Below are 23,830 nucleotides of genomic sequence, written 5' to 3' on the forward strand. Positions count from 1 at the left end.
CCTCTCAATTAGGACTCTGCAAGCTAGAGTCCTAACACATTCCGCCTTGCCATGATCTCTAGCCTTTAGCTCTGATACCAAACTGATACCGGGGAGGGTAAAAATGCAGAATGAATTTCTAAATAACACCGATGAAAAATTTATTCAGATAGAAAATGTCACAGTAGACAAGGAAGAACTGATACTAGAAGCACTAATGAAGCAGCTTAGATAAAAACGAAAAGTAGCTCACCACCAAGTTTAAAATCGCAATGGGATACAGAAAGTTCACCACCCAACGGAAATTAAACGAGGATACAGAACTAGAAAATAAAAGACTCACCACTCAAGGATGCATCCAAGAGATACAGAGTTTAAGGGGTTCTCTAAGAGCTTCTGCCCAGATATCATCAGTTTCTAAAGTCCTTTCTAAGTCCTAAACACCAAAATAAATACTAGTGCATGAAACAACCCTTCATGCATAGGGAATTTCGAAATTAAGTGTTTACAGCTACTAACCAACTATTTTAATACACTCATTGGTCATGAAGAAATGTTCACAGCTGCCAACCAACTCCTTTAATGCATTCCTTTGTCTTGAAGAAAAGCACCTTGAAACAGCTTTAATTTTGTGCAGAGAATATGCTAATGAGCTGTCATATTTGAGTGTGCTGAGATAAAGATTATGAGGCATCATTATTGACTGAAAAAGATACTAGATCAAAATCAAGGCTCATATAATCAGATTGTAGTAAATTAGACACTCCCGTGTCACATGACCAAAAGATAAGCAACTCTTTCATCGTTGTGGCTTCCAAGAATATGAGACATGTACCTTACGAGTGTTCCCTTCAAGATCGCAATAAAAAACCTCATTAGGGAGATCTTCGTCAGAGGAAACCAGTACACATGCTCGGGCACGAAAGCGATAGTTATGACTACACATGCTATAGACTATAACTCCTAATTATAGTCAACATAGAAAATGTTTATCCAGATATATCAAAACTTTTTTTTTGGTAAGTAAAAGTAAATTGATTATGTGTAAAGTTTCTACAACTAGCTTTATCTATACAAGTCATAGACAAAGCCAAGTAACTCATAGAGTGCGAATGCGATAGTTATGACTACACATGCTGTAGACTATAACTACCTGTGGGTACATTATTTGGCATCATTCCCAAGATCTTTAGCTAATAGCAAAATTAAATTTGATAAAAATATCTCCGCTGCATACTGCTTCCTTCATGGCAACTTGAATGACAACACTGTGGCATATTCTTCAAGAGTACCCGCCTCTGCGTCCTCTTGCCCCGTGCTAAGGCCTTTTGAACCCAACTTCACCTCCACAAATTTAGTCACCTTAGTTCCTCCATCAAATGCTCCTCCGAGATAAGGTGCATGTGCCCAGAAGCTCCCTTCGTCTTTGGGCACCATGCAAGATGAGTCCGCTCCGTTAGAAAGAAGGACCCATGGAACAACATGATCCTACTCTTGCCTCTGTAAGAGTTCATGTCCTTAACCTCTTGTCTAAGAAAAGCATTGTGCCTCTGCTCCATGTTCCAACTTCTATGCTGGTTCCCTTCATGCGGCTTGGGTACTCCGCCAAGTTACACCCAAGTTGCTTCGCTCCTCGTTTTTGCATTGAGTCGATGGTGGCCCTCGTGCCCACCATTCCATGAGTCAGCCCTCCCTTGAGTCCGATCTCTACATCGACTCCAAGTGTGCCTTCATTTAAGTTGCTTTGGGTCGCTCCCCCACTTGATCTCGCAATGCATCCACTAATGCATTCTCTCAAGCGAGATCATGCGACGACTCCTCGTCGCTTGCTCAGTCCATCGAGCTTCGTGGAGTTGTTGTTTGTTGAGGTACTCCTCCTCAACATGTGAGGTCCGTCTCACATGATTCTCCCTCTGGAGAGCCGGGACTTAGCCCTCCTGGATAACTATCCTGTAGGAGCAACATCTCTCTTCGTTTGGGAGACCACTATCCCCTTAGACTACTCCAATCTGCTGAACAAACTGTGCATTGCTCTGCCTCCTGCAAACGCACTTGCTAGATTGCGACTCCCCGTCAATACAGTCCCCGCTGCACCCCTCAAGGCCTAGCAACATGCTGAACTCGTTGCACACTTCAGCCTCCTACGGACGTATCCTTCACATGCCGAAGATAAAGTTTCAATGCTCCATGGCGCCGAGTTTCGGTCGCCTTGGGATGGCCACGAACATTCCATCGTCCGCATACAAGCCCATGCATGAGTATCAAATTCTTCGAGTTAGCAATTCCCCTCACCTCTGTGAGCTTTGCATAACTCTTTTGGTCGTTGAGCAACTCATTCCACCTTGGATGGTCTCATCTTTTACCAAGCGCCTCGCTTGCCTTGAGCACCATCAAGTATAGTTGTCAACGTTGAGCCGTAGCTCAAACTCAACCATCCCAACCTTTGTGCACTCCACATTCTTCCAAGCTTGCCTGTTCTCGTGGTGCCTCTTGCGCGAAGGGTTGGCCATTCCTCTGAATGCCAATCTCAGATGCCCGCTCCTCTGAGCGACTCCTTTTCCCTATATCTCCATGCCCGTTTTCCCCCAAACGGTCGTGCGTGTGCGGACTGCCCTCAACGCAGTCCCGCTAGGTCCCACATGTTTGCATGCTAAGTATTTCTATGAGTGCTTGTCCCGCTCTGATACCATCTGTCACGGACTTAGCTGGTTTTGCCTAAGTCGTGCGGCACCCTAGCGTGTCCGTCCGCAAAGGTCAGCCTCCCATTGTCCCTTAGGACCACCAAAAGAGAGAACGGGTTAGAGAGAACGTCTTAATCGGGATCCACAAGCAAACATCTCCGAAAAACACTTCACAGACAATGCAAATTACAAACAGACTTTACAAGCTCTGAACAGTGGCACAACAAAGGGTAAAATGGTCCATTACAGACCGAAAATCTCTCGCACGTGTCCACATGACACAACCTTTATTTACAAGCCTAAAGAGGCCACTAACCCAACTAAAATGGGACTATTAAGCCTTCGGCCGCCCCTCTACATGCTGTACAAGGCATGAATATGCCAAAATACACGAACATATATAAGCATTACATCCAACATCCTGTTTCGAAGTTTGTCCGTGACAGCCTGGCTGGAGCGGTTGCACCTCCCAGTCTCGCTCGGAGACTGAGCCCAGGTGGTGCAACCTCCTGCCTTAGGCAGTTCAACCGCCTGGCAGAAATCTAGGTCTGAATGGGTTGATCCATTCGGCCCAATTTGGGTTTTTCAGGGGCCCAATTGCCCCAAGATTAAGTTAATGGGATCACCTCCCATTTCCAACTTAATCATTGTGCTAACTACGATATTCCCTAAGACATTTACTGCAACTTGCTCCGACACATCAATCGCTTCTTCCGACGAGCTTCCGGTGAACTTCCGTTGATCATCCGATGAACCCTCGGTGATGCTCCTGCGGACTTCCGGCAAACTCCTGGACTTGCGACGGTTCACTTGGCGAGTTCCGACGAGCTTCGTTGGCAAGCTTATGGACTTCTCGGATTTGTTCCCGTAGAACCTCCGACGACTGTTCGAACTTCCGTCGAACTCTCGAACTCCCAATGTGATCATTGTCTTGACTCCGGCGTAACTCCTGCTCCATGTCTTACTTTCATCATAGTTAATCCTGCACATTTATCTCAGCATATAAATTAGATAACAAATGACAATTGACTTCATCATCAAAATCCGAGATTCAACAATCTACCCCTTTTTAATGATGACAATCAATTGATAATGGAGTTAACCTTAACTCCCCCTGTCTATATGCCATACTTGAGATAAGTCATTCTTGAATTTAAAACCTAAGAATTCAAGAGACATATTGATAAGTTAGAATCATTTGAACTTATCAATACTCCCATCATGATTCCCATCATGATGTATCTCTCTGAAGATGATGTGAAGGCTTGACATTCATTTTCAAATTTTTCATAACAAGTTTGAATGATGGAAATAGTAGCAATTCATCATATTGTAAGATATCAACATGTAAAGCTACGAAGTAAGATTTTGATATTATTACATGATGTACATATTTCAAATATTTTAGTAAGTATTGTATTCCATCACATGGTAAGATATCAACTCGTAGAATTACGATGCAAGTTTTTTGTTTGATATCTTGATGCGATACAAACAAGGTATAATGCAAATTAATCATAGCATCTGTTCATATATCTCTTGGTGATGCAAGCATGGCATAATCATAGCATAAGTGTTTATAGCATCAATTCATATATTTTTCTCCCTTTGTCATCAACAAAAAGCATGGTAGTTGTGATACCAGGAGAACAATATAAGCAAATTTTGAGCATAAGTGCGCTAATTGTTCATGCCTTTACTGGGTTCATGTTATTTTCCAATAATAAGTGATAGGAAATCAAGCATATAAAGGAAGGCATGATACGTAGATTGCTTTGAATACTTCTTCCTTTTTATTTGTTATAATCTTTTTGCATGAAGGAGGAAAGCCAACTATTTGTGGGTTTACTTTGAGTCAAGATATGTGTGTGAAATAGCTTTTTGCAAGTAAAAATACTATCATCCATATTTCAAAAAAAAAAAAACATAATAAATGCGCATCTAGGGAATCAAACCCCGGTCAATACCATGGGAGGGTACTATGATACCACTATACCAGATGTACTTTAGTTTATGTAGGAGAGATGTAACAAAATCTTTGAATGTCAACACACAAACAATGCTCAGCTCTTGAAAGAGATTATTAGAGACTCAAGATCCTGTATGGAGCAAGATCTCAAAACGGAGCACTTTACCCAAAGAGAAAAAGATATTTTTATCAAATTTAATTTTGCTATTAGCTAAAGATCTTGGGAATGATGCCAAATTATGTACCCACAGGTAGTTTTGATATATCTGGATAAATATTTTCTATGTTAACTATAATTAGGAGTTATAGTCTACAGCATGTGTAGTCATAACTATTGCATTCGCACTCTATGAGTTACTTGGCTTTGTCTATGACTTGTATAGATAAAGCTATTTGTAGAAACTTTACACATAATTAATTTACTTTTACATACCAAAAAAAAAAAAATCATCCATATTTCAAGATGGAATTTATAAGCAGGAACCATTTCATTAAATCATTTCAGAAAAAATTTTTCATAAGAGTGTATGAGAAAATCTGATTTTTAACATTCCAATTGTTAAGCAAATCTGAAAATGAAATGAACACTTTCATGCATTCGGACACGACTATGCTACAGATTTTCAAATACAATCATGAAGACAAAATATTTTTGTATTCAACACATAATTTACAACCTGTTATTTAGGCATGTAATGGCAATCAAGTGATTTTATCATTCAATAAAGTCTGAAAAATAATTTTAACTAGTTTATGTATTCGGACACATCAACATTCCTAATTCTCTTCTTATGAAATCAAATTGCTCTTTACTTAGAGGTTTTGTAAAAATATCAGCTAGTTGATGTTTAGTGTTAATGTCATGACTTATCAACTGCATTGGTATATCATTTTCTCAAATTATATTTATCAAGGCACAAGGTTTTCAAAACATTTAGTTTCAATGTAAAATTCGAGATAAACAATGAGAGATATGCTCAAAAAGATATATCAGGTAACCATATCAAGGATCAAGCCAAAGCCCTTCATGGTGAGTAACATAAGGAGTTTACAATAACAATAGGTGATTGTGTTCATACAAGCTCATTCATGAGGTGGAAAATTAAAGTGCCTAAATAAAGAGTCAAATTATCGATGAATTTGCTGCAGCTCAGATAGGATTTGATCTTGTCGATATTCAAGCCGTTTTTGTCTTTGTTCGAATCGGTCCATCCGAATCCCAATATCTACGATAGATGATGTATGAGTTTGCTCAAATGGATGTGTTTCCTCAAAGGGACAGATCGGAGGAGATTGGGTACCCCTAGAGACTGGTGTTTTCGGTTCTGGATCAGGTTGAGGGGGATCGGTTCTTCTAGGCATTCTAACCCAGTTACCGTTTCTATAAAAACATCTTAATCGGTGAAATATATTTTTATTTATTATGCTAAACCTATCTACTTTTATTACTTCTTCTTCCGGTGGTATTAGAATATCGTAGGCTTTCATTATTCTAGTGATTATACCACCATATGGGAGCATCATGTCTTTCTTAGATAGTTCTAACATGTTTTGTTGGATAAGATAACCAAGACAGATGTCATGTTGTTTCATGATCAAATACATAGTTCCTAATTCTAATTGGCTTACTTCATCATGATGGTATTGTTTAGGGAGAATGATGCTAGTTAGGATATGATGAAATACCTTAGTGTTTAGAGGCAGTAGATGTTCACAACTTTTAGGAACAAATGCTAAGTTGGGATTGGCGAAAATTTCCTAAGGCTTCAACATATGTTGTTCCAACAGTTTCATCATCCCATGATTCTCTAAAGTAAAGTCCTCTACTTTTTATGGGAATGCCTATTGTTACGGTAAGTAACTTTTTTAGCCGTGACCTGGGGGTCGACGCGGCTGGTTCAGGGGTCCGAACGACTAGGATCAGGCGAGGCTGCCGGGCTTGAGATCTCGGGACGGCCGATCACGGGGAATAAGGCTGGGATGCTCCGCGCTGCTGGGTCGGCTTTCCCCGAATACCTGCACAAAGGTCGGGTCGACGATTCGGCCCGACCCCTCCAACGGTCAAGTTAGTGGTGTAGAGGGGAGTTTTAGGGGAAAATCGTGTGCTTGTCTGCTTACCTCGCCAGCTGGGAGCCCGTGGGTATTTATATGTGAGCTCGATGTTACCTGACGCCACCCCGCCGGGGCAGAGCCGTACTCCTGATCGCGTCTGTTGTCATTGTGGGCGTTGCGCAGTAAGGTCGAGTTGTAGGGTGTGGCCAGCCTTGGCCGATGCCTTCCCCTGCTCTGTCCGGTCGTACGGGGTCAGCAAGACGAGGCCGTGCGGGTATGGTCGGTGAGGGTGCGCGTTACGCTGGTATTAATGCTTGTCCCTTGGCATGGTGCGTCATTTGGGGCGGTTGTCATGGGGCAGTGTTACGTCAAATCCGGTGCGTCGTGTCCTATTCGTTTTTACCCCTATCATATTCCCCCCCCGGAAGGAGCTATGCGTCGGTTTTCGCATGCAGGGAGGGGCCCGTGGCATGGCTACTGTCACCGGGTGACTTGGCCACGCGGGTCTAAGGGGCGAGTTGTCGGCGGGTCGGTCGGACGGGGCCAAACTTGATGATCATAGAGCCAAAAAGGGTCGGGTAGTATGATGCGATCGGGTTATAGTGTCGTCGTGGCCTCGGGAGGCGTGCGGCTTAGGGCCGAGGAGCACGGCGCAGGCGGGTTGCCGCGCAGGCGTGGTCTCAGGAGGCGTGCAGCCGAGGGCCGAGGAGCACGGCGCAGGCGGGTTACCGCGCAGGCGTGGTCTCGGGAGGCTTGTAGCCGAGGGCCGAGGAGCACGGCGCAGGCGGGTTACCGCACAGGCGTGGTCTCGGGAGGCATGCAGCCTAGGCCTTGCTTTTGATTTTTGGCGGCGGTGGGGCCGAAAAGTTACCGTATTTAATCCCGCCTCGAGAAAGGGCGGGTTGGCTCGTTGTTGAGGTCGAGGCGCCCGGCTGCTGCCGCTTCAGCGGGGTCGCCACGTCATGCCTTCATTAAGGCGAAGGGCCATTTGGTGTCTTCCGATGCGACGCGACGGCTGGGCGCGTGCGTGGGTGAGCTGTTGTCCGTTCTTGGGAGGCGAAGGGGCCTTGATTCTGGCGGGACATCACCCTTAAATAGCGGACGCCGAAGCTTGTCTCTATCTTCTACTGCGACGTTTCCTCCTTCGAGCTCTGCCGTTGCCTCCCCGACTCTCTTCCCGGTCTCCTGCGTAGTCTTTTCCTCCTCCTAAGGTCAGTTGGGATGTCGTCCTCTTCTCCTCCTTTGTCTCTTTCGTCCTCTTCTTCTTCTTCTTCCTCTCCATCCCCTTCCCCCCCCCCTATCCTCGGGGCTGGAGAGGGGAACCCCGCTTCGTCCCCCATTGAGTCTTCTGACGGAGAAGCAGCACGAGCCCTCGAGGCTCTGATGTGGCCACACGACCTGGACTCCGTCGTGAGCGGGTCTTTGCTGGAAGGACTCCGGGATTGTTATCATATCCCGGGGGACTGTATCCTCTGCGCCCCTGAGCCGGGGCAAAGGGCGTATGATCTCGTCCCGAAGGGCTTCGCCCTCTCCCTTGACGCCCTGGAAGCGGGCTTGCGCTTTCCTCTCCATCCACTCATCGTATCTTGCCTGTCCTTTTGGCGGATCTCGCCATCTCAGGTGACGCCGAACTCCTGGCGTTACCTAGTGGCATTCCTAGGGGAATGTCATTATGCCGGCATCACCCCTACCCTCGATCTCTTTCTCTCTTGTTACCGTCTTTGCAAGAGCTTGGGGGGCTACTTCCTGTCGGCCCGAACGGGCTTTCGCGTGGGGGGTGCCCCTTCCAACAACAAGGGATGGAAGGGGAGGTTTTTCTATATCAGCCGTGAGCAGGACTGGGGCTTCGGAGTCCGCTGGTCCGCGCAGGCGATCGATAACACCACCCCTTGCTTGGGCGATGCGGAGCGCCACGCTTTGGGGAGGCTGAGAGAGATCCTCCCTAAGTCGCAGGCCATCCAGGCCATGACCGAACAGTGGTTGGTCAAGGCGGGCCTTAGCCCGGTGCCTCTGGGTACGTTTAACGGTGCTTGGATTGGGGTTTTGGCGTGGCTGATTCTAGGTACTAACCCGTTCCATCTTTTGCAGAAATGGTGAAGCTCCGGTCATTCCTGGAGGTTCAGGCGCCGCAACCTCTTCACCCCACTACGTCAGGCGACCCGGCACCTTCTCTCCCAACTCAGCCGGACGACCCGTAGCCCGGCACGGAGGCTGCCCCACTGGAGGTCGAGGCTGAGCGTCCTTCGAAGAGGGCGAAGACAACCCCGTCGAGGGGCCCTGAGGCAGGCCCCCGTCGCGGCGGGGCCGGGTCTAGTCGGCGGTCATCGGGGAAGGGCCCGCGCCCTGTCTCCGTGCGCGACCTGTGCCGACTCCCGGCTGGAGACGAGGAGCCGTTTCTAACACGGCTGGCGAGCGAGATCCCACTTGCTGGGGCCGTCGAGCCCTTGGTGGCCCGTTGGGAAGGCCTGTCCCGAGGAGACAGGGTGTGGGCCGGTGGAGATCCCTCAGCGGCATTTCTCCGAGGCGCGCTTCACCCCGACATGGCTCAGGACCTGTACACCCATCCTTCGGATGTGCTGCTCAATAAGTCCGCCCAGTCTTTGGTCTGGGTACGTTTTCGCTTTCAGGGCTTGTCTGTCTGGCGCCGGCCTTCTTGACCCGATTTTCCTCGTGTAGGGGCTCCATTATGCGACGGCCCTGATGGACAGGGTGCGTGACGCCGGCCGGGTCATCGGGGGCCTTGCCAACCGCAACGCCGAGCTCGTCCGCCAAGTCGAGGAGGTTCGATCCGGCTCTGGTCCGGAGGCCGTGGCGGCTGCCGAGCAGCGGGCGGCGGATTTGGAAGCGGAGGCTGCACGCCTCCGATCGGAGCTCGAGGCATCTAATAAGATGAACGAGGGGCTCCAGAAGACAATAAGGGTGGAACGGACAGAGCTCCGTCTGGTGAAAACGGAGGTGAGTTCCCTCAGCAAGAAGCTGGAGGAGGCGAAGGCCGAAGTGAAGTCGGCCTCGAAGGCGCTAGAGGAGGCGAAGGCCGAAGCGAAGTCGGCCTCGGAGGCATTGGAGGAGGAGACCCGGCTTCGACCTGTGAGAGACGAGGAGCTCCTCGAGGCCTACAAGAAGTTGGAGGGGTTCGAGCTCGGGCTTACGCGGACGGGGCGGGTGTCCTTTGAGTACGGCTACCGTATCGCCACCTCCCGCTTCCGCGCTCGCCACCCCGGTCTTGAGGTAGAGGAGAACCCCTTCGCTCCTCACCCCGAGGACCGGGGGGTGGATATGCCCGAGGAGGTTCCCTTTGATGATCGCCTGGAGGAGCCTGGGCAATGAAAAAAGCGTCCTGTATTTTATTTTGCCAGTCGGTCGATTTTTTGTAAGTCGGGTCCTATATTTTATTTTGCCAGTCGGTCGATTTTTTGTAAGTCGGGTCCTATAATTTGGCTTGGTTTCTTAAAGGCTTTTTCCCTTCCATTTTATCAACTCCCTCCTCTCTTCCTAGGCGAAGGCTTCCGTCCTTTGGGAGAAAAACTTTTGAACGAAGAAGTTCTACCTCTTCAAACGAAAAGGTTTCTTTGCCTCAAACGAAAAACTTCTTGAGGTTCCCGATGTTCCATGTTCTCGGTACGCGAGAACCGTCCATCGATGTGAGTCGGTACGTACCCGGCCGGATCACCTCTACGACCCGATAAGGTCCTTCCCACTTGGGGGCTAGCTTCCCCCTAGCTCGGGCTGGGTTGCTGACCTCGGTCCTTCGGAGGACTAGGTCGTCTAACTTTATCGGTCGAGGTCGTACCTTCCTGTTGTAGACCCTCGCGACGGCTCTCTAGTAAGAAAGGGCCTTTAGGTGCGCGTCCGCGCGTCGTTCCTCGAGCATGTCGAGGCTGGCGCGAATTCCTTCGTTCGAAACTTCTTCGACGAAGCTCCTCGTCCGGAGGGTGGAGATGGTTACCTCGGGCGGAAGGACAGCCTCGGTTCCGAACGTCAGGCTGTACGGGGATTCCCCAGTCGCGGTCTTGGGTGTGGTGCGTAGTGACCATAGGACGCTAGAGAGTTCGTCGGCCTAGGTAGACCGGGCCGCGGACACCCTTCTTTTGAGTCCGTCCAGGATGGATCGGTTGGTCACCTTTGCCAGTCCGTTCGTCTGAGGGTGTGCTACCGAGCTGAACCTTAGTTGGATGCCATGACCTGCGCAGAACTCCCTGAACCTTCTGCCCGCGAACTGCGGTCCGTTATTCGTAATAATGGCCCTGGGCACCCCGAACCGAGTCACTATGTTTCTCCATACGAACTTCTCCATTTGGTGCTCCGTGATCGTCGCCAATGGCTCGGCCTCGACCCACTTTGTGAAGTAATCTACCCCCACGATGATATATTTCTGTTGTCCCGAAGCCGGCGGGAAAGGGCCGAGGAGGTCTAACCCCCACTGCGCGAACGGCCATGCGCACGTGACGGGGTTGAGAGGGATAGCGGGCTGTCGGGGCGTGCGGGCGTGTTCTTGGCATGCGCCGAAATGCTGAGCGTAAGCTTTTGCGTCCCGGCACATGCTCGGCCAGTAGTACCCCTGGCGAAGCAATTTGTGCGCCAGGGTTCGCCCTCCGCTGTGGTCTCTGCAGACCCCTTCGTGGACTTCAGCCAAGACCGTCTGGGCCTCCTCCGGCTCTAGGCACCGTAAGAGGGGATAGGTGAAGGACCGCCTATAAAGCCGGCCACCTTCTTCGGCGTACCACGCGTGCGTACGGTGCAGCCGTCGAGCTGCTACCTCGTCGCGGGGAAGGATCCCATCCCGCTTGAAACGCAGCAGCTCCTGTACCCACGTGATCGGGGCATTTCCGGGGGCCGTAATCGCTATTTCGGTGGCGCGGGCAGGAAACTCCTCGATCTCTGGGCGTGTTTTGCAGGTCGGTTTCGACGCCAGCTTGGCCAATGCGTCGGCCCGCTCGTTCTCCCCCCTTGGGACATTGGATAATGTGAAATAAGGGAACTTAGCAGTCAGGTCCCTCACCTGTGCCAGGTATTTCGCCATGGTTGGGTCCCGAGCCTCATATGCGCCGCTGAGCTGTTCGGCCACCAACTGCGAGTCAGTGAGGACGTGTACAGCGGCCACCTGCATCTCGAGGGCCAGCCTGAGTCCTGCCAGGAGCGCTTCGTATTCCGCCTCGTTGTTAGTGGCCTTGAACCCGAAGCGGAGGGAGCGCTCGAACGAGTGCCCGTCAGGGGCGAGGAGGACCAGTCCCGTGCCGGCGCCCTTTGAGTTGGATGAGTCGTCCACGTGTAGGATCAAAGCTTCGGGGGGATGCTCTAGATCCTCGCCCATCACCTGGGTTAGCTCTGCGATGAAGTCGGCCACTGCCTGTGCTTTGATGGCGGTCCTGGGCACGTATCTTATATCATGCTCGCCTAGCTCTACTGCCCACTTGAGAAGCCGACCTGCAACATCGAATTTAGATAAAACCTGCCGTAGGGGTTGGTCGGTGATGACCTCAACTGGGTGCGCCTGGAAGTAGGTACGCAACTTCCGAGCCGACAGCACCAGGGCGAGCGCGAGTTTCTCTATCGGCGAGTAGCGCCCCTCCGGTCCGCTCAGGATGTGGCTAACGTAGTAGATCGGAAGCTGTTTGCCCGAGCTTTCTTTAATCAGGACCGAACTGACTGCATGGGGCGAGGCCGCTAGATAGAGGCCCAGCTTTTCGCCGGGAGAAACAGAGGCGAGCCGGGGGAGGTCCGCCAGGCGCTGCTTTACCTGTTTGAAGGCTTCTTTGCACTCCGTTGTCCATCGAAAGTTTTTCGGGTCCTTGAGCGCCCTGAAGAAGGGGCGGTAGTGATCTCCCAACCGGGCAAGGAATCGGGATATGGCAAAAATCCTTCCGTTCAGTCGTTGCAGGTCTTTGATCGTCCGGGGCGACTGCATGTTGATGATCGCTTGGACTTTCTCTGGGTTGGCGTCAATTCCCCTTTCATGTATAATGAACCCGAGGAATTTCCCGGAGGTGACCCCGAAGGCGCATTTTGTGGGGTTGAGCTGCATGCCGAACTTACGTAGTGTGTCGAACGCCTCGGCCAGGTCGGCAATATGTGCTTCGGTCTTTTGGCTTTTTACGATCATGTCGTCCACGTACGTGGGCGAACATTTTGTTCACCGTCCTCTGGTACGTGGCCCCGGCGTTCTTCAACCCGAACGGCATGACCTTATAGAAGTACACCCCCCGATCGGTGAGGAAGGCCGTGTGCTTGCTGTCGTCGGGCGCCATCCTGATCTGGTTATATCCTGAATAGGCGTCCATGAAAGAGAAACGCGCGTGTCCTGCTGTTGCATCGACCAACTGGTCGATTCTTGGGAGGGGGTAACAATCTTTTGGGCATGCATTGTTGAGACTGGTGTAGTCAACACACATCCTCCAACTTCCATTGTGTTTTTTCACGAGGACTACATTGGACAGCCATTGAGGATACTTGGCTTCCTCTATGAAGCCTGCTGCTAAGAGACGGGTCACCTCCTCTTGTATAGCCTGCTGCCGATCAGGGGCCTGCCGTCTGGGTCTTTGTTTTACCGGGCGAGCGTCAGGTGGGATGGTGGTGCTGCGCCACCCCTGGGTCGACGCCCATCATATCAGACGGGGACCAGGCGAAGATGTCGGCGTTTTCCCGTAGGAGTCCGACGAGCTGCTCTCGTTCCCGCTCGGGTAGCTCCGATCCTACCTTGACCGTCCGGTCGGGTCGGGCTTCTTGTAATGGTACATCAATGGTGGGCCCCTTCGGCTCGGGATGAGGGGCCGGTCTTTTTGTCTCCCGCGGGTCCTCCAGCGGTGGCTCGACTCTGGTCCTCTTGTGTAGTGAAACGGCGGTTAGGTAGCACCGTCTGGACTCACAAGGGCTCCCGATGACTTCTCCGACCCCTGCGTGAGTCGGGAATTTGATGGTTTGGTAGTAGGTCGAGACAAAGGCTCTGGTTTTATTGAGGGTCGGCCGTCCCAGTATGGCATTGTAGGCCGTGGGAAGGTCGACCACCAAAAAGGCGGTCATCACCGTTTTTGACCTCGGCGGGACGCCCAGGGTTAAGGGCAAAGTGATGGCCCCCAAAGGTGATATTGATTCTCCCGTGAACCCGGTGAGCGTTGAACCGATCGGGCGCATGCTTTCCTTGGCTAAGTCGAGCTTCTGGAAGGCACCAAAGTAAAGTATATCGGCCGAGCTTCCCGTGTCGACCATGATCCTTCTTACCTGCGCGTTGGCTATCCTGGCTGATATTACCAGGGCGTCGTCGTGGTCAGGTCGCTCGGCAGCTCCGGTTGGGAAGGTAATCTCGGGCTCGGGCTCGTATCCCGAGGCTTCGTCGGGAGCGGCCCGGGCATACGCCTTTCTGCCCGACGCGGAACCCCCCCCGCCGCGGGCCCCCCCGGCTATCATGTCGATGTGTCGTTCAACGGGGCCTTCCGGGCGAGGTGATGGCTCCTTGACCGACGGAAGGTAGTGGCCGAGATGCCCTCGGCGGACAAGCTCCTCGATCTGCCTTTTTAGCTCACGGCACTGCTCAGTGTCGTGCCCATGCTGCCGATGAAAACGGTAGTATTTCGAGCGGTCCGCGAGCTCTCGCGGGCTCCTCATCGGGTGGGGCTCCTTGAGTAATCCTTTCCCCTTCTCATGGCGAAGTATTTCCGTCTGCGAAGAACTCAAGACAGGGAGAGGAGACCTCGGGTCGGATCTATCCAACCTGCGACGGGAGGCGGGGGTCCTGCTGCTGTCGGGGCGGCTCCGTCTTGACTTTCTTGTGTTGCTCCCGCTTCCCAGCCATCCACGTCTCTGCGGCGATGAACTAGCCAGCACGCTGAATCATTTCGGGAACCGCGGCAGGGGGTCGTTCCACGAGGGACCAGAAGAACCGGGAAGGTCGCAGGCCTGTCATGAATGCCTGCATCAATAGAGAGGGGTGAGCATCCGACAGTCCGCGAATTTGTGTCGTGAAGCGGTTCACAAAATGGGAGAGGGGCTCGTCCTCCCTTTGGTTGAGTCCGAGGAGTAATGCCACGGACGGTTTCGGTCGAGCGTAAGCCAGGAAACTGAGCTCGAAGTCTCTGGCGAGTTGGTCGAAGGAGGCAATGGTCCCGGCCTTCAGGCTGCTGTACCACGCGCGGGCCGGACCCCGTAGGGTCGTTGGGAATGCCCTGCACATCAAGGCGTTGGAAGTCCCGTATAGCGCCATCTGGGCGCGAAAAGTGGCCACGTGGTCCGCTGGGTCGGCGGTGCCGTCGTATGCGTCCAGCGAGGGGAGGCGGAAGTGTGACGGGATCGCCTGATCTTGGATCTCGGGGGTGAACGGGGATCCTTGCTATCTGTCCACCCCGAGGTCCCCTTTGGACCTACGGACCTCCTGCTGTACTTCGTCGAGTCTTCGACTGACGAGGCACAGCTGGGCTCGTAGGGCATTTGTAGAATCGGCGGACGGAGCCTCGCGCTCGGGACGGCTCTTCGTATCCTCCGCCTCCCGGCTCCCGGGCCGAACCATCGGGTTCTGGGGTGAGCCAGGGAGCCTGGAGAGGGGCATGTGAGCCTGGACGAGGGTTTCCCGTTGCTGCGAAGGGTGAGCCCCGTGCGGGGGGGTTCGCTGCAAGATAATCGGGATGATGGTCTGCACCATACTCGTTAGGGCTCGGACTTGGTGAGTGAGGTCGTGAAAGGCCTCCGGAGATACCGACGGCGGGTCGGTGGGGGCGCCGTCGGGAGGTGACAAACCTGGGTCGTTGAACAATCGCCAGTAACGCTCCGCCGCCACTGCGGGGTGTTCGTCGCGAGCTTCATCGTGCAAGGGGTGTTCCCCCGGGGCGGGGAACCCAACGGCTGGGGGCTCGCCAAGGCGGGTTTGCTGATCGTTTGTCATTCGGAGGCCCTCCTTCTAGCGCCAATCTGTTACGGTAAGTAACTTTTTTAGCCGTGACCTGGGGGTCGACGCGGCTGGTTCAGGGGTCCGAACGACTAGGATCAGGCGAGGCTGCCGGGCTTGAGATCTCGGGACGGCCGATCACGGGGAATAAGGCCGGGATGCTCCGCGCTACTGGGTCGGCTTTCCCCGAATACTTGCACAAAGGTCGGGTCGGCGATTCGGCCCGACCCCTCCAACGGTCAAGTTAGTGGTGTAGAGGGGAGTTTTAGGGGAAAATCGTGTGCTTGTCTGCTTACCTCGCCGGCTGGGAGCCCGTGGGTATTTATATGTAAGCTCGATGTTACCTGACGCCACCCCGCCGGGGCAGAGCCGTACTCCTGATCGCGTCTGTTGTCGTTGTGGGCGTTGCGCAGTAAGGTCGAGTTGTAGGGTGTGGCCAGCCTTGGCCGACGCCTTCCCCTGCTCTGTCCGGTCGTACGGGGTCAGTAAGACGAGGCCATGCGGGTACGGTCAGTGAGGGTGCGTGTTACGCTGGTATTAATGCTTGTCCCTTGGCGTGGTGCACCGTTTGGGGCGGTTGTCATGGGGCAGTGTTACGTCAAATCCGGTGTGTCGTGTCCTATTCGTTTTTACCCCTATCACCTATTATGTCACAAATGAATTTATCTGTAATGGAGATGTGTTGTCCTAAAAGATAGGTAGATATTCTTTCTTTTTCATCTATTTGTATGTTGTTGTAAAACAATCTAACAAGTCTTGGATAGATGGGTTCATTAATTTGTAAAATAGAGAGTAGATCTAAGTTTGCAAATCATTGGATTGTTTCTAAGTCTATTAGTTCATTTAAATCTACATGTTTTCCCTTATTGACACTCCTAAGTTCGAAAGAGGAAAACTTTTCAGCATGGTATTTTGAATCGAAAAGGGTGAGATCAAAATCTTCCACTAATCTCCTCTTACCTTTGTCCCTTGAGGATCTTCTAGATCCCATAACTACTGCTATTTAGAAGAATAGTGATGAGCAAGAGTAAATGAATCAAAAACAGAATTTAAGGGCTTCTCAGAGAATACCTTAGTGAGATCTTCAAGAGAGGGAAGGATTGTTGATGTTTTGCTCCGAAATGAGGAGTATTTGAGATGCTATGAGGGGAGAAATGGGGATGGAGGAGCTTTGGAAGAGTAAAGAGGGGAAGGGAGTGAGTTGGGGTCGGTTTCACCACCGGCCCTAGCTTGGGTTAAAAAGGGTAGAGTTGCGGGCGGTTGCACCTCCGGCTGGGGCGATGCAACACGAGACAGCTGGAGGTGCTACCTCCAGCTGGGGCGGTTCAACCGCTGCAGGCAGTGAGCATAGTCTTGAATGTTTTTGACCTTTTATTTGTGGAGCAATCAACTTCACTTACGTAATTACGTAAGAATAAGAATTTTTGCACGATCAAGATGCATACTCTTAATGTCGTACACATGTTTGTGATAGATTGTTCAAGTTGGTAAGCCTTGCAAGTTCATGACAAACTTAGTCAGTTCATGATATAGAATCGGATTTGAAAGTTACGAACGGATGAAATTGATGGGTTCGAAAATCCAGAGGATATGTGAATTGGGAATCATGAGTTTCCAATTCTGAGGAATCAAATAGGATTGTATTTAAATCATATTTGTGATTTTAATTTTCTAATCCTCTTCTGTTATTTGGGGTAGAGAGCATCGCGAGTTCCATTTTGGACTTCGGGTCATGAATATCGAGAATCCAAGGAGCAGGATATTATTTCTTGCTTTAGCTTATAATAATTTTTTTTTTTTTATATCTTTACAGGAAAGGATGATTTTTAGGAATCCATTTGCTTTTGGGTGCCTCAAAAATAGATCTATATTGTTTATCATGTTGTATAGAATTTGTGATGGTTCCTTTGGGAACCCAAATTAATTTATTCGGACTAATTTTCTTGAATGGACAATAATACGTTTTGTGTCCAAGTTTGCAACAAAAGTTGCATTTGCTTTGGTGTCGAACATGTAAGATGGGGCCTTTTATGAATGTGGTTGAATTTTGGTGAGGACTTCTCACAAATCCAATTCCACTTCTTTTGGGAACGTGACCCTTGTTTATAAGGATCATGTTCAATGACTTGCTACCAACCCCGAATTTCTTCAAGGTGTCCTTAAGTAGCAAGTTTTCCTTTTGGAGAGTTTCTAAATCATGTCATTTTATGCATGAGCCTAAACTATCATGATATTCAGCTTTTAACTTATCAAAATTACAAGTAACACTGTCATGCTCCTTTTTTAGCAATTTATATTTTCTATTAATAATCTTGCATTCATCAAATAAGTCATGGAAGGTATTTAATAATTCATCAAATAATAAATTTGCATCTATTAAATTCGTTACCTCCTCTCCGATGGCCATTAAGGCGTAGTGAGCAACTTGCTCGGTGTTGGACTCCTCTTCTTCGGACGCGCTCGAGTCATCCCACGTTGCTTTGAGTGCCTTCTTCTTTGATGTTCTTTTTTTGGCTTGGGGACAATCACTCTTGTAGTGTCCCGGCTTTTTGCACTCATAGCAAATAACTTGGTCCTTCTTGGGTTCAAGTTTATTTTTTGTGCCATTCTTAAACTTGTTTCTTTTAATGAATTTTTTAAATTTTCTTATTATAGTCCTCATCACTTGAGTTTTCTCTCAAGTGGTCTTCTGAAGTTCTAAGTGTCATATCCTTCCTGTTCTTTAGAAGGATGTCTTCTTGCTCTTCATGAGCTTTGCAAGTCATCTCGTAGGTCATTAATGATCCGATTAGTTCTTCAAGAGGGAAGTTGCTTAGATCTTTCGCCTCTTGAATAGTAGTGACTTTAGGATCCCAACTCTTAGGAAGGGGTCTTAGAATCTTATTTACGAGCTCAAAATCCGAAAAACTTTTTTCGAGTCCTTTTAGATCGTTGACAACATCCATGAAACGGGTAAACATGTCGCCAATGGTCTCACTTGGTTTCATTCGGAAAAGTTCGAAAGAATGTAACAGAAGATTGATTTTTGACTCTTTCACTCTACTTGTGCCTTCGTGAGTCACTTCGAGTGTGTGCCAAATATCAAATGCGGTTTCACAAGTCGAAACACGGTTAAATTCGTTTTTATCAAGTGCACAAAATAAGGCATTCATAGCCTTTGCATTAAGAGTGAACGCCTTCTTCTCCAATTCATTCCAATCGATCATTGGAAGAGAAGACTTCGAAAATCCGTTTTTGACAAGATTCCAAAGTTCAAAATCCATAGAAATAAGAAAGATCCTCATTCGGGTCTTCCAATAGGTGTAGTCCGTCCCATTGAACATGGGTGGACGTGTAATAGAATGGCCGTCTTGGTTTTCGGCGTATGTCATCTCTCTTGGGTTTTAATCCGTCAGAGACAAGAGCACTAAGAGAGGGGGGGGGGGGGTAAATTAGTGCAGCGGAAAACCTTCTGCTATTAAAATCGAAACCTGCGTTCGTTCGATAGAAGTGATTTTGGTAAGAAAGCCGATTCGTAACTTCAACTTTTGACTAGGAGAGATGCAGCAAAGATATGAATGCAGTTTGCAATTATGATGGAAATCAGAATATAAGTGCAAACTGAAATACGACATTCGTACGATAAAAGCGATTTCGATATAAAAGCTGATTTGTAAACCACTTTAACTTGAGATAAGGCGAGATGCAGTTAAAACAAAGATATAAAGGCAGTTTGCAGTTATAATGAAAATCAAAACGTAAGCGCAAACTGAAATACGACGTTCGTACGATAAAACTGATTTCGTCTTAAACCCCGATTCGGAAAGCACTGAACTTTGAAACACGTTCGTAAAAACACAGAAGGCAGTAAGCTATTGAGGAGGTTTGCAGTAAAGATAAGATGCTCAAAGTAAATGCAAACCAAGATTTAGAGTGGTTCGGTCAATCTTGACCTACTCCACTTTTGGCTTCCTCCACCGACGAGGTCACCGACGTCAACTAGAAGCCTTCTTTCAATAGGCGAAGGCCAACCACCTTTTTACAGTTTCACTCCCTTTGACGGGCTTAGGAGACAACCCTTACAGAATTTTCTCTCCTCTCTTTACAACTCAGACCTTGGAAGAAAAGAGGGAGAAGAACTTTTGGCCTTTACAACAATTTTGAGCTCTAAAATCATAGAAAAAGATCAAGATTTCGGTGTAAGTTCATACCCTTTCAGTGCTGAATGGGTGGGGTATTTATAGGCCCCAACCCAATTCAAATTTGGAGCTCAAAACTGTCAATTCCTGGAATTCCGGGATCAGGCGGTTGCACCTCCTGACTGGAGCGGTTGCACCGCCTGGCAGAGCTCGAAGACTGAGCCTCTGGGCGGTGCCACCTCCTGTCAAGGGCAGTTGCACCTTCTGCCAGAGCTCGAAGACCGTGCTTAGGCGGTTGCACCTCCTGACTGAGGTGGTTGCACCGCCTAGCAGAGCTCGAAGACCGAGCTCAGGCGGTGCCACCTCCTGTCAAGGGAGGTTGCACCGCCCAGTCTCGCTCGGAGACTGTGTTAGGACTCTAGCTTGGAGAGTCCTAATTGAGAGGGACATCCATGTAAAACTGTTAGGACTCTAGCTAGGAGAGTCCTAATTGAGAGGGACATTCTGCTAGGACTCTAGCTAGGAGAGTCCTAATTGAGAGGAGCATTCATGTAGGAGGTGTTTTCTTAGAGAAGAATTAAGAGTTGTAAGGGAATAGGAGTCTTGACTAGGAGTCCTATTAGGAGTTGGTTAGAAGTAGGAGTCCTATTAGGAGTTAGGGTTTAGAAGCCCTATAAATAGCCATGTATTCCTTCTCTTTTGATAAGCAATAGATGAATCTTTTCTGCAGCCTTTGAGCAGCAACTTGGAGGGAGGAACCCCTATAGAGTTCCAAGGAGGTCGATCCCCTAAAGAGATCAACCCCAAGTTTAGAATTTGCAAGGGTTCTAACACCTGGTATCAGAGCAGCGTTCTTGGCGTCTCACTGCCCTTCCACAGCCATCCATCAACCCTCCACAACCATCCAAAGCAATTCCCACAATTGCTTAAAAGATCGTCACCGAATTCCGCCATCATCTCCACCACCGCGGATCATCCTTTGATCTCCCCGTGAATTGCAACAAGTTCTGGTTTCCTACCTTACTGCTGCTGCAATTTAGTTATCCTTATTCGAAAATAAAAAAAAAAAAATCGTTCTTATATTGCTGCATAAACTTTTCGTCACAAAGTTTTCATCTCTACGACGAAAGATATATTGCAGAATTCCAGCCGCATAGCACCATCTGTTTGATCTTGCTACTATGCTTTTTCTATCCAAATTTCTACGAAATTTTTATGACATCTTTGACACTTCCTAACAGTAGATTTCCCTTTGGTTTCATCAAAAAATTCTCAGTATAAACTACTGATCTTTTATGTCCAATCTGCTGCACTTGAATTGCAGAATTCAAGCCGCATAGCACCATCTGTTTGATCTTGCTACTATGCTTTTTCTATACAAATTTCTACGAAATTTTTATGACATCTTTGACACTTCCTAACAGTATATTTTCCTTTGATTTCATCGAAAAATTCTCAATATAAATTACTGATCTTTTATGTCCAATCTGCTGCACTTGAAAATCTATGCTGCAGAAAATTTCAGCTGCATATCGTTGCCTTAACCCATCTATTTGCAATCTTTTTTGAATGAAATTTCTTATAGACTTAATATATCATCTTGGCTTCCATCTAAGATTGATGTATTAAGAAATTCATCTCTAAAAACGATTTTATGTTGCTGCAAATTTTCATCGTAACCCGCTGAAATTTTTCGACGATAATTCTGTAATTACAACTTGCATCAATTTCTTTGCTGTTATACTGCCAAAATTTTCTTGATTAAATTAGATATCCTTGCTGTCATATAAACTGTGATTTTGCTATCAATTCCCTCCTCAATTCTCTCAAGTTTTTGGTGGAAATTACGTCGAGAAACCGTTATTTCTTCGACGACAATTCTACTCTTACAAGACAGCACATACTTGCTGCAACTTCCACGGATTTCTGTCAAACCTTTGCTACCATCTATCATAGATCCAAAACTTTCATCCACAGCCCTAAAACTCTACCAAACCACACCCTCAAACTGCACCCAAAACAGCCACAAAATAAGCCTAAACCGCAGCCTACATCCACCAATCCACCATCACTTTTCTCAACCTATACATGCCTTTAACCCAACAGCAAAAGAGAGATCTTAACATCATTGATTTGGGGCCATATACTATGGTATCTAAGGAGGCAATCAATGCTAAATTCGAAGCCTTGGAGGCGCAAATGGAGGATAAGATTCGGACGCTCTTTGCCGAACTCAGATTGGGCCGACCACTAAGCCCGAAGAAATCATATCAAGGAGAGAGCTTTGCCCAATCACACCAAGCCCGAAGAGATGACTTCCAAGGGAGGGTAGGCTCTATGACCAACCCCAACTATCCATGCATGAGAGTGGACTTCCCTAGATGGGAAGAAGGAGACCCGATTGGTTGGATCTCGCGCGCGGAGCGATATTTTCGGTACCACAAAACCGCGGATGTATCTATGGTGAAAATTGCAGCTATACATCTTGAAGGGGATGCTATACAGTGGTTTGACTGGTTTGAACATACTTATGGAGTCCTTTCATGGCGACAATTCAAAGAAGGACTGCTGATTCGCTTCAGACCAACCGATTACGAGAATATTGACAAACAACTAGCAAAGATCCAACAAACCTCCACCATTCAGGAGTACCAAACCAGGTTTGAAAGGTTATCTGATTAAACTCATGATTGGTATCAAAAACAGCTATTGAGGACCTTTATTGAGGGCTTGAAGCCGGAGATCCGAGGAGAAGTTAAAGCGCGACAACTGTATACGCTTATGGCAGCCATCTCTTTCGTACGACATCAAGAGGAGCAATTGAACCATGAAGCTCGGAGGACTAGGGTCTCTCCTCAACCAGTAATATTGAAGCCCTTAGCCCCCTCTACTGTCTACCAAGTCCCTACACCAAATAGGTTAACAAGAGAAGAGCTTTGGGAGCGATATGCGAAGGGGTTATGTTGGCATTGTGACGAGCCGTGGAGCCGTGAGCATTGCTGTCGTAAAGGGGGACTTTTATGATTGAACCGATAGAAGAAGAGGTCATTGAACATCCAAAAGAGAGCTTTGAACATGAAGAAGAAGATGCAGAAGAAGAGCCACAACCGACCGAAGTTACGGTACATACACTAACTGACTACTCAAACCCGCAAACGATGAAAATTGGAGGCCTTCTCAAACAACAACCAATCACTGTTCTCATCGACACGGGCAGTACTACTAACTTCCTAAATAGTAAGCTTGCTGTTCGGATATCATTACCTATCGAGAATCGCTGCAGGTTTGATGTTAAGGTCATCGACGGACGGATTTTGAATTGTGATCATAGGCGCTTGCAGGAGAAACTATTGCTGCAGGACCAAGAGATAATTGCAGATTTCTTCCTTCTCCCTCTTAACAATCATGAGGCCATACTCAGAATTAAATGGTTGACGACATTAGGTGATATTTCTTGGAATTTTATGAAACTAATTATGAAATTTTACAGTAAGGAGAAACAGGTGACATTGCACGGGAAATGTGGGGGCGACATAACAACGATTTGCACACAACAAATGGAGAATGTTTTGCATAAAGCATGCAGCGGCTTTTTGGTACAACTTGAGCAGGAAACTAAGGGAGAGCCAACAGAATTTGAAGATCCAAATCTACTTCCTTTGCTTGCTGAATTTTCAAATATATTTGACGAACCGCGCAACCTACCTCTTACCCGTCGGCATGATCATTGTATAATGATTCTTCCAGGCAAATCTTCAGTAAATGCTCAGCCATATCAGTATCCATATCTCTAGAAGGATGAAATAGAAAGGATTATAAAAGAGATGCTCGAAACAGGAGTTATTCGGCCATGTTGCAACCTCTACTCTTCGCCGGTGCTACTTGTACGCAAGAAGGACGGAACAAGGCGAATATGTGTTGATTACCGAGCTCTCAATGGCATAATCATCAAGGACAAATACTTTATTCCAATAGTAGATGAATTGCTAGATGAAAGGGAGCACAAATCTTTACAAAGCTGGACCTTTGATCCGGGTATCATCAAATACGAGCATGCGAAGAAGACATATGGAAAACCACCTTTTGAACACACAACAACCACGAATTTTTGCTTTCTTCAACAAAAGGTAGAATATCTTGGGCATATCATATCAGAGGA

General features: G+C 48.3%; 3 protein-coding genes across 3 annotated transcripts; all 3 read right to left on the reverse strand.

Moving 5' to 3' along the window:
• Positions 1 to 10,738: 10,738 nt before the first annotated feature.
• Positions 10,739 to 12,781, reverse strand: LOC135650583 (uncharacterized). Its single transcript, XM_065170061.1, has one exon. The coding sequence runs from the start codon at positions 12,779 to 12,781 to the stop codon at positions 10,739 to 10,741; it is 2,043 nt and encodes a 680-aa protein (XP_065026133.1).
• A 455-nt stretch (positions 12,782 to 13,236) lies between these two features.
• On the reverse strand, positions 13,237 to 14,280 carry LOC135650584 (uncharacterized). Its single transcript, XM_065170062.1, has one exon. The coding sequence runs from the start codon at positions 14,278 to 14,280 to the stop codon at positions 13,237 to 13,239; it is 1,044 nt and encodes a 347-aa protein (XP_065026134.1).
• Positions 14,281 to 14,488: 208 nt separating this feature from the next.
• LOC135650585 (uncharacterized) lies at positions 14,489 to 14,875 on the reverse strand. Its single transcript, XM_065170064.1, has one exon. It carries the CDS (start codon positions 14,873 to 14,875, stop codon positions 14,489 to 14,491), a length of 387 nt encoding a protein of 128 aa, XP_065026136.1.
• Between the last annotated feature and the right edge of the window lie 8,955 nt (positions 14,876 to 23,830).

This window comes from Musa acuminata, chromosome BXJ3-10 (genome assembly GCF_036884655.1).
Source record: "Musa acuminata AAA Group cultivar baxijiao chromosome BXJ3-10, Cavendish_Baxijiao_AAA, whole genome shotgun sequence".
Lineage (NCBI taxonomy): Eukaryota > Viridiplantae > Streptophyta > Magnoliopsida > Zingiberales > Musaceae > Musa > Musa acuminata.

What these genes read in the sequence shown, in the direction of transcription:
- LOC135650583 (XM_065170061.1), bottom strand. Translation starts at nt 12,781, where the DNA reads ATGATCGTAAAAAGCCAAAAGACCGAAGCACATATTGCCGACCTGGCC.
- LOC135650584 (XM_065170062.1), bottom strand. Translation starts at nt 14,280, where the DNA reads ATGAGGAGCCCGCGAGAGCTCGCGGACCGCTCGAAATACTACCGTTTT.
- LOC135650585 (XM_065170064.1), bottom strand. Translation starts at nt 14,875, where the DNA reads ATGGCGCTATACGGGACTTCCAACGCCTTGATGTGCAGGGCATTCCCA.